The sequence below is a fragment of the Saccostrea echinata genome, unplaced genomic scaffold (assembly GCF_033153115.1).
Source record: "Saccostrea echinata isolate AGI-Se365-2 ecotype Australia unplaced genomic scaffold, CSIRO_AGI_Sech_v1 ptg000020l, whole genome shotgun sequence".
Taxonomy (NCBI): Eukaryota; Metazoa; Mollusca; class Bivalvia; order Ostreida; family Ostreidae; genus Saccostrea; species Saccostrea echinata.
Window position 1 is genome coordinate 4,386,285 of NW_026889769.1, and position 13,217 is coordinate 4,399,501.

Below are 13,217 nucleotides of genomic sequence, written 5' to 3' on the forward strand. Positions count from 1 at the left end.
TCATGGCCTCCTAGCAAAGGGTTTGTCAATGTTTGACTGGAAATAAAGAACAGAATGGCTACATTTACACATATTAAGGAATAAAGATCCTCTTGAAGTGGAGATTTAATTTTGTCTGTTCAAAACAGGGGGCATAACTGGTTAAAAATTTGCTATAGAAATATGTAGGGGAAGATCCTTAAGAACCTTCTCAAGTGCATAAGGCCTACAGTTTGTCACATTGATATACCATCATCCACTTGTAGTGGGGATTCAAGTTTTTTCAAGCCGTGGCCTCCAGGGCTTGGGTGGACTTCAATTTGGGGTCAAAGTTTATCTTGGGTAATCTTCTTGTACAATTAGTAATACTAATATGCCAGCATTACTATGCAGTAAAGAATCAAATTAATCAAATCTTGGCCTCAGTCCCTTGGGTAGGGTCATAAAAGAAGTCAAATCTTGACTCCAGTGCCCTGCATAAGCTGATGGGTAGGGTCACAAAAGGAGGCTGAAGTTTGACAAGGAGGTATATAGGGAAATATCTTTCAAAATCTTCTTCTCAAGAACAACAGGTCCACAGTTTGTCAAATAGATATGTCAGCATCCCCATGTAATATATGTAGATTAAAAGTGTGTTCAAGTCAGTCCCCCTTTCCCAGGATCAAGGATAGGGGCACAAGCAGGTACAAAGGTTTAATAAGTATAAGACAACTTGTTTAATTCACTTCAGGTTTCACATGTGTGGTCAGGTCATCATTGATAAATTACCAGATGGTGTTCAGGGGTCTGCTAAGAGGAGAGTAATTTATTACCCCCAAGGGAAGGCCTCAGATGCAGAGTCTGTATTGACCGACAGTGAGGGTAAATTCTGCTCCCAGGTCAAACCAGGCAAATATATCGTCAAGGTAAGAGACAGGTCAAGTGTCAGGTAACATTGTAAATTACCTCTAAAAATATTACAAAGATTTCATGTTTACAGTAAAAAGTGCTTATAGGGAAGTGCCAGAGACATACAAATTTGATTTGTTATTAATATAATTCATTGTATCTCATAATCTGTCAAGTTTAAACCCATAGGAAATGAAAATCACTTTGTTGTAAGTGTGAATATATTTTGTTTAAGATGTTCTTTAAACCCCTGTCCACTGAATGGGGTAGGGTCTCCTAGAATGCTAGGGGATGGCGTGCACTTTGGGCATGCACAAAGTGCGCGCCATATGATTGCGGTCTGATAAGAACGCAGTAGAAACGAAGTATGATGGCCGTAGCAGCCCTGTGAGATCTCCAACAATGCAGTGGGAGCTCCGTACGCACGCTGTGAAGACGCACATGATCACAGCATGAACGCAGTGATAGTAGACTGCGCTTCCACGGAGACCTCGCGGAGTCCTTGGAGATGTCACTGCGTTTCTGTTGCGCTTTAACGGTGCTTCTAATGAGATTAATTGTCTTGTGATTTTTTTGACTGCGATTACACAGCGACAACAAGGAGTTGTCACTGCGACCATTGTGCTCCTTTGGCGTTTCTGCTGCGTCCGTTGGCTGTCACAATGGGCTTTCACGGTGTTGTTAGAGCATTGTCAACCAGCTCACATATTTTATCAGCAATGATTCTAACGTATTTGTTGCACATCTGACCAGGAGCATGGGAGTAGAATTGGGAAGTAAAAATTACACCAGAACTTGTTCTGTTGTTTCAGTGGAGTTGCGGTGGAATTACTTAAATTTTGTAACAACTTTTCAGTGTGTTTATTTTTTACATTCATAATAAAATCAAAGAAAAGATAAAAACACATTTGAATTGATATAATTAAAAAAAGGAACAGTTTAAATAATAAAACTATCGATAATTTAGTACTAAATTATTCAAATAGATCATTTTTAGCTCACCTCGACGAAGTCGAGATGAGCTTATGCTGTACCCCCGGCGTCGGCGTCGGTGTCGGCGTTAGCGTCGGCGTCCCAGGTTAAAGTTTTAGGAGCAAGTCCCATTCCCAAGTAACTATAAGCCCTACCTGGACCAAACTTGCATGGATGATGCATCTAGGGATGGACACTACCAAACTTGCTTCGGATGCTGGATCTGACCTAGATTTTCCAGATGAGTGACCAGGTTAAAGTTTTAGGAGCAGGTCCATTCCCAAGTAACTATAAGCCCTACCTGGATCAAACTTGCATGGATGATGCATCTAGGGATGGACACTACCACACTTGCTTCGGATGCTGGATCTGACCTAGATTTCCGGATGAGTGACCAGGTTAAAGTTTTAGGAGCAGGTCCCATTCCCAAGTAACTATAAGCCCTACCTGGATCAAACTTGCATGGATGATGCATCTAGGGATGGACACTACCACACTTGCTTCGGATGCTGGATCTGACCTAGATTTTCCAGATGAGTGACCAGGTTAAAGTTTTAGGAGCAGGTCCCATTCCCAAGTAACTATAAGCCCTACCTGGATCAAACTTGCATGGATGATGCATCTAGGGATGGACACTACCACACTTGCTTCGGATGCTGGATCTGACCTAGATTTCCGGATGAGTGACCAGGTTAAAGTTTTAGGAGCAGGTCCCATTCCCAAGTAACTATAAGCCCTACCTGGATCAAACTTGCATGGATGATGCATCTAGGGATGGACACTACCACACTTGCTTCGGATGCTGGATCTGACCTAGATTTTCCAGATGAGTGACCAGGTTAAAGTTTTAGGAGCAGGTCCCATTCCCAAGTAACTATAAGCCCTATCTGGACCAAACTTGCATGGATGATGCATCTAGGGATGGACACTACCACACTTGCTTCGGATGCTGGATCTGACCTAGATTTTCTGGATGAGTGACCAGGTTAAAGTTTTAGGAGCAGGTCCCATTCCCAAGTAACTATAAGCCCTACCTTGTCCAAACTTGCATGGATGATGCATCTAGGGATGGACACTACCACACTTGCTACGGATGCTGGATCTGACCTAGATTTTCTGGATGAGTGACCAGATTAAATTTTTAGGAGCAGGTCCATTCCCAAGTAACTATAAGCCCTACCTTGACAAAACTTGCATGGATGATGCATCTAGGGATGGACATGGCCACACTTCCTTCGGATGCTGGATCTGACCTAGATTTTCTGGATGAGTGACCAGGTTAAAGTTTTAGGAGCAGGTCCCATTCCCAAGTAACTATAAGCCTACCTGGACCAAACTTGCATGGATGATGCATCTAGGGATGGACACTACCACACTTGCTTCGGATGCTGGATCTGACCTAGATTTTCCAGATGAGTGACCAGGTTTAGATTTAGGAGTAGTCTCGTTCCCAAGTAACTATAAGCCCTACCTGGACCAAACTTTCATGGATGATGCATCTAGGGATGTACACTAACCAACCTGCTTTGAATGCTGGATCTGACCTAGATTTTCCACATGAGTGAATTTTAGCCATATTTTAACCAAATTAGCATGGATGATGTATCTAGGGATGGACACTTCCAGACTTGTCTTGGATTCTGAATCTGACGTACATTTTCCAGATGAATGACCAGGGTAATTTTTTTGGAGTAGCTATATAATATTATGGCCTGTTATGATTAGACTTGCATAGATGGTGCATCTAAGGATGAAAACTTCCAGACTTGCTTTGGATGTTGGAACTGACCAAAATTTTCTTGATTACTAAACAGGTCAAAAGTTTTTTGAGCAGGTCTATAATTAAATCAAACTTGCATGGATATTGATCTTGGGATGTACCCTGACTAGAAAAAAAATATGATGTGAAATTTGCCTTACATGTAGATAACATTCGTCGAGGTGAGCTTCGTAATCTTTGATTACCTATGTTTAATTCAAGAATATTTCTTGGCATAAGTAGAAGTCTTTTGGTCATGTGACTTGAATCTTAAAAAAAGATGTGTTACAGTCCTTCTGAATATATATCCATGGTGAAGAATGCATTGTTAACGTATTGAGAACGCCGTGAACGTGAGGTGACAACTCCTAATATGCCGTAAAAGCTCCGTGGAAGCGAAGTCAATCGTGAAGAGATCTCCTTGGGAACGCAGTAGCACGCGGCGAGAACGCCGTAGAAACGTGTGGGTTGCCGTAGGGACGCCGTGACATCTTCACATTTTGAAAATTTTACAGAAATTTGTGCAATTTCCCTGCGATTCCAATGCAATTTTAAAAATTTAACAACGCCGTAATAACTCCGTGTTGATGCAGCTTGGTGTGACAGGGCCCTTTGGACCTGCTCAGAAAAGGTCTGGTTTATTTGTAGGTTTCTAACAATGGATTTATTTTCTTTGGTAGGTACACTTGACAGATGAGGAGACTAAGGCAGGCCTTCAGTTAGTTCCCAGTGAGAAAGAGATCACAGTACAGAATGCTCCAGTCCTGGATATTGTGTTTTCACAGTTCAGGGCCAAGTTGTCAGGCTCCATCAAGTGCTTAGGTAGAGATCTCACCATTAATATAATAGCTAAATACAGGTAAACTTCATTATCTCGACATCGACGGGACCATCGGAAAATGTCGAGATATCCGAGGTGTCGAGATATCAGAGTTGAGACTTGACGTCCAAGATTTCACTGCATAACCAAACACATACATGTGTATAAGCTTATTATACGTACATGACTTCAATGTAGACTGTAGGTCAACTTATTTCAGCAATCCCTCTATTTTTATTAAAAATCTAAGAAGTTATTTTTAAAAATCTTATTTATAAAACCTGTTCTTTCTCTTTATCGAAATCGTTCTAAATTTTTGTAGTTTTCCATCCAGCATTCGCGTGTTACTTGCTTTTATGTCAGAACAGGATACGAAATGCGCTCTATAAACTTCAGACCGAACCATATAAACATGATAAAGTCGACATTCAAGATACGAAAACATATTAAATGCGTAATTATTTTTTTTCCTTATTTCATTCAGGAAGAATGTGCATTAATATTAATTTTTAAGAGATTTGTGTATCTAAACTAACGTAGTGATATTACAGATGCATGAATTACGGATGATTCGGTTAATCGTGTCGTTAATCGGATTATTTCCTGTTGAATGCATTTTAACTACAAAATATTATAAGAACATCGTTTAAATTATTAGTTTGAATTTATTCAATATGTTTATTATTCTTTGTAATTTAGTTATCTTTTTCAATTTTAAAAGTTATGTTAGGTTTCGACATAAATAAACACCTGTAAATTTAAGCAGAATCGTGTAGATTTATCAGTGATATTACCCAAGCTGAACATTAAGCAATTAACGTCTCAAAGACGCCGAGGGGGCTTTGGATTTACCTACAAACACAGTCTGTAGAATTAATGAAGCAGCGTGCAGTAAAAAGATGGGTGTGAAAGGTGTGAATTTTTTGACGACGTCGAGATACCCGGAGCTGTCCGTGCGTGAAGAGCCACCCTATCTAACAAACAGTTAGGTTCAGTGGAGCAGAAAATTGCCAATGTCGACATACACCAAGTAAATTTTGCTCTTAGGACTGTGAATATATGTCGAGATAACTAGGGTTGTTGAGATTACCGAGGTCGACATATCAGAGTTTTTGCAAATCATTTATATAGTAAATACTGCCGGGACCTCGGACGGACGTCGACATATCCCAGGTTGTCGACATATCCGATGTCGAGATACCGAAGTTTACTTGTAGTTATCACTGTAAAAACTTTAAGTTCTAGTGTCTATTATAGATATATATAATGTTTTTATGACAAATGTCATTGAATCACAGTTTGATGTTTTACAAGGTGTGCAATTTTGTTTTAGAGAAGTGTGGTGGAATGGAAGTTTCCTTGAGTCCTGTCAGCAGAAGTGACAACAAACAGATTACACAGGTCTGTCAGATTTAACTAAAGAGGTACCCATGAAATCCATGAAGATTGATCCCCCCAGGAAATATTGTTATTCCTCAGTATACATCATAAGGTGGATGCAAAGAAACATTGAAAATCTCAAGATTTTTACCCTTGCAGTGATTTCAAAATTTTAGAAAAAAAATATGGTATCTTGATACAATATTGCCTACATTTGAACAAACAGATGATGCATATATAAACTGCGTGGATAGAATAAGGCTGTCCGTAAAATATCAAACTGTTCCAACGGTAGTAACTTCTCTGAACGACTTAGATATGACGTCATAATAGCAAATTAGGTCAATTCACTGCATACTTGGGCTGACATCACGGGGAAAGTGTCATAACTTTTACATTCCTTTCACCTGACATGTAGATTTTTTTTTGCATTGTTGTTTAATTTAAGTGTCGAGAATGTTTTTTTTTAGCTCCAGTGTGCTGTTATAATGTTGAACATTTGTATTTTAATATCGTTTTTCCTTTTGCTTGTCCGATATGCACATATTGAAACAATTAAAAAAAATTAAATGTGAAACACTCCCCTTACACGTCCGTAGACAGAGTTAGAAATTATGAATCGTGTATATATTTGACTTGCACAAGTGATTAATAAGAATAAATTAAAGATATTCTGTGTGAATCTGCAAGAGAAGTATGCCCTCTAACTGAATTATGCTGGGGGATTGTATGTAATTTATCCTATTTTGTACAAATTGCGACAAAGAGTGGAAAATGCCCCGTCTTTTGTGGGTAAGTTGAATTTCTTCGTCAAATATTTTCTTAGGAAGTAAAATTCAGACTTGCCCCCAGCATTTTATATGTACCAGAGATCACGATGTATTGACTTGTAACAAACCTTTCACAATAATTTTGTTTTGCACTTGTGCCGATGCAATTTTTGTGCAACATTTAAGAATTCATAAGTACCCATCACGTGATCAACAAAGTCATGTGACATCACAAAAATGCTTTATTATATACCTGATTAAACTCTTATTACAAATTGACTGCAAATTCATACATGGATAACATATTGAAATTGAAATCTAGCTCAAAATAAAATGTATATTTTTAATGCATTTTAAGCCTTCAGACAGCCTTAACATAGCTGTGTGATTTTATGAATATGATAGCTACATGTATTATTAAGTCCTTTGGAATTTGCATCTATAAGAGAGGTAGGAAAAAGTTAGGGATGTCAACGAATAGTCGACTATTCTACTATTAGTCGAATGGACCGACGATCGAATAATAAAACAACATTCGAATATTATCATAATTAAATAAATGCAATAAAAGAGTGATAACGTGATGGAATTCTCATCACAAAATTGAGAAACCGTCTTTCCTCAGAGACAGTCGATAAGATAATTTTCCTCAACAAAAAATGGTTGATTTTCCATGTACGTATAGAAAGTACAGTAATTATTAGTGCTTTCCTACTGCCGCATACTGTGGGAATTATTTATCGGTAACTGCCTGTGTTGTTTTTGTAATTAATTACCCACCAATTTACTAGGCTTTGTTTGTAAAATTATAATTTGGACTTGATCTTATACCATGTACCAATTATTTTTTGTTATTTAAAGATTACTCAAGCGCAAGGAAGAACCATAACTGTGACATGTTTTGACACTTCGATAATTATCAAAACAATTTGCTTACATTTTAAACTGTATAAGGACATTTTGATAGCCAGAGCAATCAATAATCGAATAAGCAGTATCTGACTGTTTAATATTCATTTATCGTTCAAAGAATGCAATCGAATAATCAACTAAGGAAAATAAATATTTTGACATCCCTAGAAAAAATGGAACATATTCAGGTGATAAAAAAAGCATTTGGATTCTTATCAAAAGTTTCTAATCTTTTTTATTCAAGTCTATGTTTGTTTTTCATCCTAGGCCAAAGAAGGTGCAAAAGGGACCGTTTTCCAGTTTGAGAATATTTTACCTGGAAAATATAAAGGTATGTGATATATTCTTTCTTTATTTACATTTTTAATCAGAAGTATACTTTAGAAGCACAAATTTTCTTGGGGAGAAAATTTTGTTGATCTGTAATCTAAAAAGGTTTTGCGGACATTAAAATTCGCTGTTTTGAAAGTAACCCTTTTCAATATGAAAATTTTGTTCGGGATTTAATTTCGTTGCTAATTGTTAACAACGAAATTAAATCCCCAACGAATATTTCTGCTTTTACAGTAAATACAAATGTGAAAAAAGGGATAACATTGATTAGATATACACAGTTTATTGTCCCTCTTTCTTTATGAGCTGTAAACCCATGGCTAGATGTATATCTTTTGCAGTAACTCTCCTCCATGACACCTGGTGCTGGAAAGACAAGACCCTGGAGATAGAAGTGAAGAACAGTGATGTCATAAATGTAGATTTCACTCAGACTGGATATATCCTAAAATGTACAATCTCTCATGAAATCATACTGGTGAGTACATGTGAGCTACACTGCTAGGACACTTTAAAAGTATTTGTTTCAATTTTTTAAAAAAATCAGATTTACCTTCATAAAACACTCAAGTCTAAGTAGAGCTACTACAAGAGTGAGCAAATGAATAAAGATAGAAATATTATCAAACAAATGGAAAAGAAGGAAACTTTAAAGTGTTAATATTAAATTCATTTCAGCACTTTGAACATAACAAGAAAGCTGGGTCCGTAGGCTCCTTCAACTTAAACAAAGGCACAAACCGCTTCTGTCTAGCACAGCCTGGTGTTTACAAACTGAGACCAGACTCCTGTCACAAGTTTGAAAAAGAGGAATATATCTATGACACGTATGATGTCTATTTTTAGCTCACCTGAGCCAAAGGCTCAAGTGAGCTTTTCTGATCAAAATTTGTCCGTTGTCTGTCGTCGTTGTTGTCGTTGGTGTTGGCGTTGGCGTTGTTGTTGTTGTTGTAAACTTTTCACATTTTCATCTTCTTCTCAAGAACCACTGGGCCAAATTCAACCAAACTTGTCACAAAGCATCCTTGGGTAAAGGGGATTCAAGTTTGTTCAAATGAAGGGACAAGCCCTCTTTCAAGGGGAGATAATTAGGAATTAGTGAAAAAATAATGGCATCATTTAAAAATCTTCTTCTCAAGAACCACTGGGCCAGGAAAGATGAAACTTATGTGGAAACATCCTCAGGTAGTGTAGATTCAAATTGTTCAAATCATGACCCCCGGGGGTAGGGTGGGGCCACAATGGGGGATCCAAGTTTTACATAGAAATATATAGGAAAATATCTTTAAAATTCTTCTTCTTAAGAACAGTAAAGCCAAGATTGGTCATATTTATATGGAAACATCCTCAGGTAGTGTAGATTCAAGTTTGTTCAAATCATGACCCCCGGGGGTAGGGTGGGGCCACAATGGGGGATCCAAGTTTTACATAGAAATATATAGAAAAAAACCTTTAAAAATCTTCTTCTTAAGAACAGCAAAGCCAGGATTGGTCATATTTATATGGAAGCATCCTCAGGTAGTGAAGATTCAAATTTGTTCAAATAATAACCCCCGGGGGTAGGGTGGGGCCACAATGGGGGATCTAAGTTTTACATAGAAATATATAGGAAAATATCTTTAAAAATCTTCTTCTTAAGAACAGTAAAGCCATGATTGGTCATATTTATATGGAAGCATCCTCAGATAGTGAAGATTCAAGTTTGTTCAAATCATTACCCCGGGGATAGGTTGGGACCACAATGGGTGATCAAAGTTTACAGAGGAATATATAGGAAAAAGTCTTTTTCTCAAGAACAGAAAAGCCATGATTAGTCAAATTGATATGGAGGCATCTTTCAGTAGTGTAGAATGAAATTTGTTCAAATGAGGGCCCGGGGGGTAGGGTGGGGCCACAATGGGGGATCAAATTTTTACAAATGAATATATGGGAAAAAAATCTGCTGCTCAAGAACAACAAAGCCATTTGTTATATTGATATGAAAGCATCATCAGGTAGTTTAAAATTCAACACCCCCCTCTCTGTAAACTTTTCAATACTGTACTGATTTTTGCTTTTTTTCCTAGCCAATGTGCTCAGGTGAGCGATGTGGCCCATGGGCCTCTTGTTGTTTATTTTACCAAATGCCCAAAAATGTACATGTATAAACAGAGAAACCTGAATAGAAATTTAAATGTTGTAGAAGCAATTCAAACTAAAAATTAAATCATTTTTAAAATGAATTCTCAAAATATTTAGGCAGAATGTACATGTAATGTTAGTTTAGAAAATAAATTTCATTTAAAAAAAAAAAGGATTTTTTTTTATTTTAGAGGTAATCCAGAGTTACTGGCCTTGACAGCAGTGTCTCATCTAGTAGAGGGCAGTGTAACAGCTGAGGAAAAAGTGAATGATATTCAGATAGACATCTCGTAAGTAGTACAGTGTATTCAATTCAGCAATATTTCACACAATTTTTAACCTGTGTATAAAATCAGTGCCTCCTTAAAGCTTTTGAATATTTTTTCTAATTTTGCATTAATTTCAGACCTTTACACTTTAAAAGGTCTGTGCATTATAAAGCATTACAAACTTTCTGCACTATGTGTGATGTTATCATCATTATTAGAATGAAAATTTGACATCACTGTGATATAGCATGAAGTCGCAAAAATTATTTGAGAAAATACATGTAGATGTTAAGAAAATGAAGTTTGAAATATTAATTAGAAAAAGAATGTAATTATCGTGTTAAATGATTTTCTCTACCATTTTGGTGTGCAATAAATAATAAAAGTGCATACAAACTTTCATAATGCACTACAGTAAAACTTGTTTAGTACGAACACGGATATTGCAAATTCACGGATATACTGAAGTTTTCTTGCATCCCCTGCAATATAAATTTTACGAATTCCTTATACGGATATAAGGAATTACGGATATAGCGAAGTAATTTCACAGGTCCCAAAGACTTTGTTATAACCGAGTTTTACTGTATCACTTTATTTTTATTTATAGGCACCCTGTGTGATTGAAGGCACCTTAAACTGCAAAAAATAATCACTCAGTACTGAAAATATGACTCATTAATGCTGCTATGAAACAATCAAACATTCCTTGTTTTAAATTTGAGTAAACACAGATAAGTATTGCTTCAGTAAGGTCATTGACTTGTTTATTGTTGACAGGTCCAGTAAAGATGGTGAGGTCGTGACCCTTGGTCCTCTCACTGTCAAGGAAGAAAACAAGGGATCCTTCATCTACAAGTTCCAGCACTGGGCAAGGTAAAGCAATGATTAAAGGACACTGGATTTTAAACTGCGATTGTGTTATGTTTGGTTTAGAATTGATTAAAAATCAGAATTTTTTATGCTGTTTAATATTTAGATCCAATGAGAAGATGCTTTTCACAGTGAAGTCCAAGGAGCTCCTGTTCAGCCCAAGTTCAGTGGAGGTCACAGTCGTTGGAGGTAGGTTTGGTCATATTTTACATGATCTGCTGAAGTGTTCAGTAGGTTTGGCCATATTTTACATGATCTGCTGAAGTGTTCAGTAGGTTTGGTCATATTTTGCATGATCTGCTGAAGTATTCATTAACACCATGCAGTATTCTGATGCTGCCTTAATGAAAGATAGGATAGTGTAAAGTTGAAGAACTGTGTTCTAAACAATTCAAGTATCCATAACATCTGTGCATGATGTAGATTAAATTTCACAGTCTTTGTTTGTTGACCGGGCTTGTCTCAGATATTAGGATCATTCTTGATTTATGATTTGAGAACAAATTCCCATATCATCTTCGGCTATCCATCGATATTATGGAACATATACATACATTTATGTTACAAATTATATCTGTGACCCTAGATCATATGGCAAACTTTGGCTCATCACATGTTGACTGTATTTTATCTGAACCAGATTTCCCTTAGCAGAAACCTGTAATTTTTTAGTATCTGGTTAATACCGGTAATAGAAGCAAATTAATTAGTATTAAAGCCTTGTAAGCCTTTCCTATCTGTAGATTTCACCATGCAACTGAGTAAAATTTTAATTTGTACTTTTCCTTGTATGAAACACCACTGTTTGTTTGTTTGTTTGTTTTTTTCATTTTTTACATGAATTTTGTATAGAATTCTGATTGATAAGATTTTTACATTGTAGACACTTGCCCAGGTGAGGCTGTAAAATTTGTAGGTAAGAGAGGAATTTTCATCACAGGAAGTATAAAACCCAAACTGGCAGGTGTAACTGTGACTGTCACTCATAAAGATGGCTCAGCAGAACCCATCGTCATAGAAACACCAGAGTCAGGAGAGTTCAAGTAGGTCAAAGTTTATGTCATTTTAAGTCTGATAGGTTAGCTTTTGTCAAATTATGTTTTCCATTGATTTTGACATATAAAAGTTCATAAAGATGATGGAATAATTTTTAGTTTCTTAACAATAATGTAAAATGTAGTCCTACCAGGGAAGTTAACATGTACATGTATTAGTTTGTCTGTTTTTTTAAAACTGTTTTCAATATGTTTACAATCATGATGAAGTTTTGTGGAAATGTTTGCCATAAATGAGAACAAGATGATTTTTAAGTTGGGTTTTCTGTAAGCTGGGCAAGATCTTTCTTTCTTTTTTTATTTTGGCAATGCCATTCTCAGCATATATGTCTTATATACCTTAGTTTGATATTATATACCTGTCCACTTAGAGTTGGTCCACTACACAGAGAAAAGGAATACGAAGTGACAGCAGAGAAGGCAGGCTATGTATTAGAGAAGGAGAAAGAGAAACCATTGGTATTCACAGCATCCAAGCTCGGGGAAATCTCAGTTCAGGTGACTATCATGTGAAATACTATAAATCAAATATTATTCCCGATAACTTTTGATTTCTATTTATAACTATGAAATCCATTTGCTATTAACACAATTTGAGCAAACATTCAACATAACTATAGGTGTAACAATTCATTGATATGTCCATGCATTGTGTTGCTGAGGGGGTCTATTTGATACATTGATACATGTAATAAAATATCAAATTTTTTTTAATACTTTCTGGAAGTATATAATATGCATGTTTTGTTCTAAAAGATAGAGTAATGTAGATTCCTAAATATACGTGAGAAATTAATTATCGCTTAAATCATAAAACAATAATGAAGAAACCATCAAATATGATAATGTGGTGTATCATGATGTATTGCAATATTCTGATGAAATATCATGATGCATCGTGATGATTCATGGCAAAGGTCTCAAACTCATGGATATTTCTTGCACATGAATTTAAGTTGATTTACAGTAGCTAGTACTGGTCATGTAGTACACATGTACAACTCACCATTAAGTGCCATGTATTGAATGCAGCATCTCATAATTATCACACATCCTGGAAGTATAATCTATTAACAAACAGCTATT

At 36.4% G+C, this 13,217-nt stretch overlaps 1 protein-coding gene across 1 annotated transcript in view; it reads left to right on the forward strand.

The window, feature by feature from the left end:
* Window positions 1-13,217, forward strand: part of LOC133189962 (BOS complex subunit NOMO1-like) — a 37,183-nt gene that overhangs the window by 11,433 nt on the left and 12,533 nt on the right. The window contains exons 11-21 of the mRNA XM_061325410.1: window positions 710-884; window positions 4,279-4,420; window positions 5,752-5,819; window positions 7,748-7,811; window positions 8,155-8,291; window positions 8,492-8,640; window positions 10,126-10,224; window positions 10,984-11,079; window positions 11,183-11,265; window positions 11,960-12,119; window positions 12,503-12,629. Coding sequence (XP_061181394.1) covers window positions 710-884; window positions 4,279-4,420; window positions 5,752-5,819; window positions 7,748-7,811; window positions 8,155-8,291; window positions 8,492-8,640; window positions 10,126-10,224; window positions 10,984-11,079; window positions 11,183-11,265; window positions 11,960-12,119; window positions 12,503-12,629 — 1,300 coding nt within the window. The remainder of the gene's footprint in view (window positions 1-709; window positions 885-4,278; window positions 4,421-5,751; window positions 5,820-7,747; window positions 7,812-8,154; window positions 8,292-8,491; window positions 8,641-10,125; window positions 10,225-10,983; window positions 11,080-11,182; window positions 11,266-11,959; window positions 12,120-12,502; window positions 12,630-13,217) is intronic.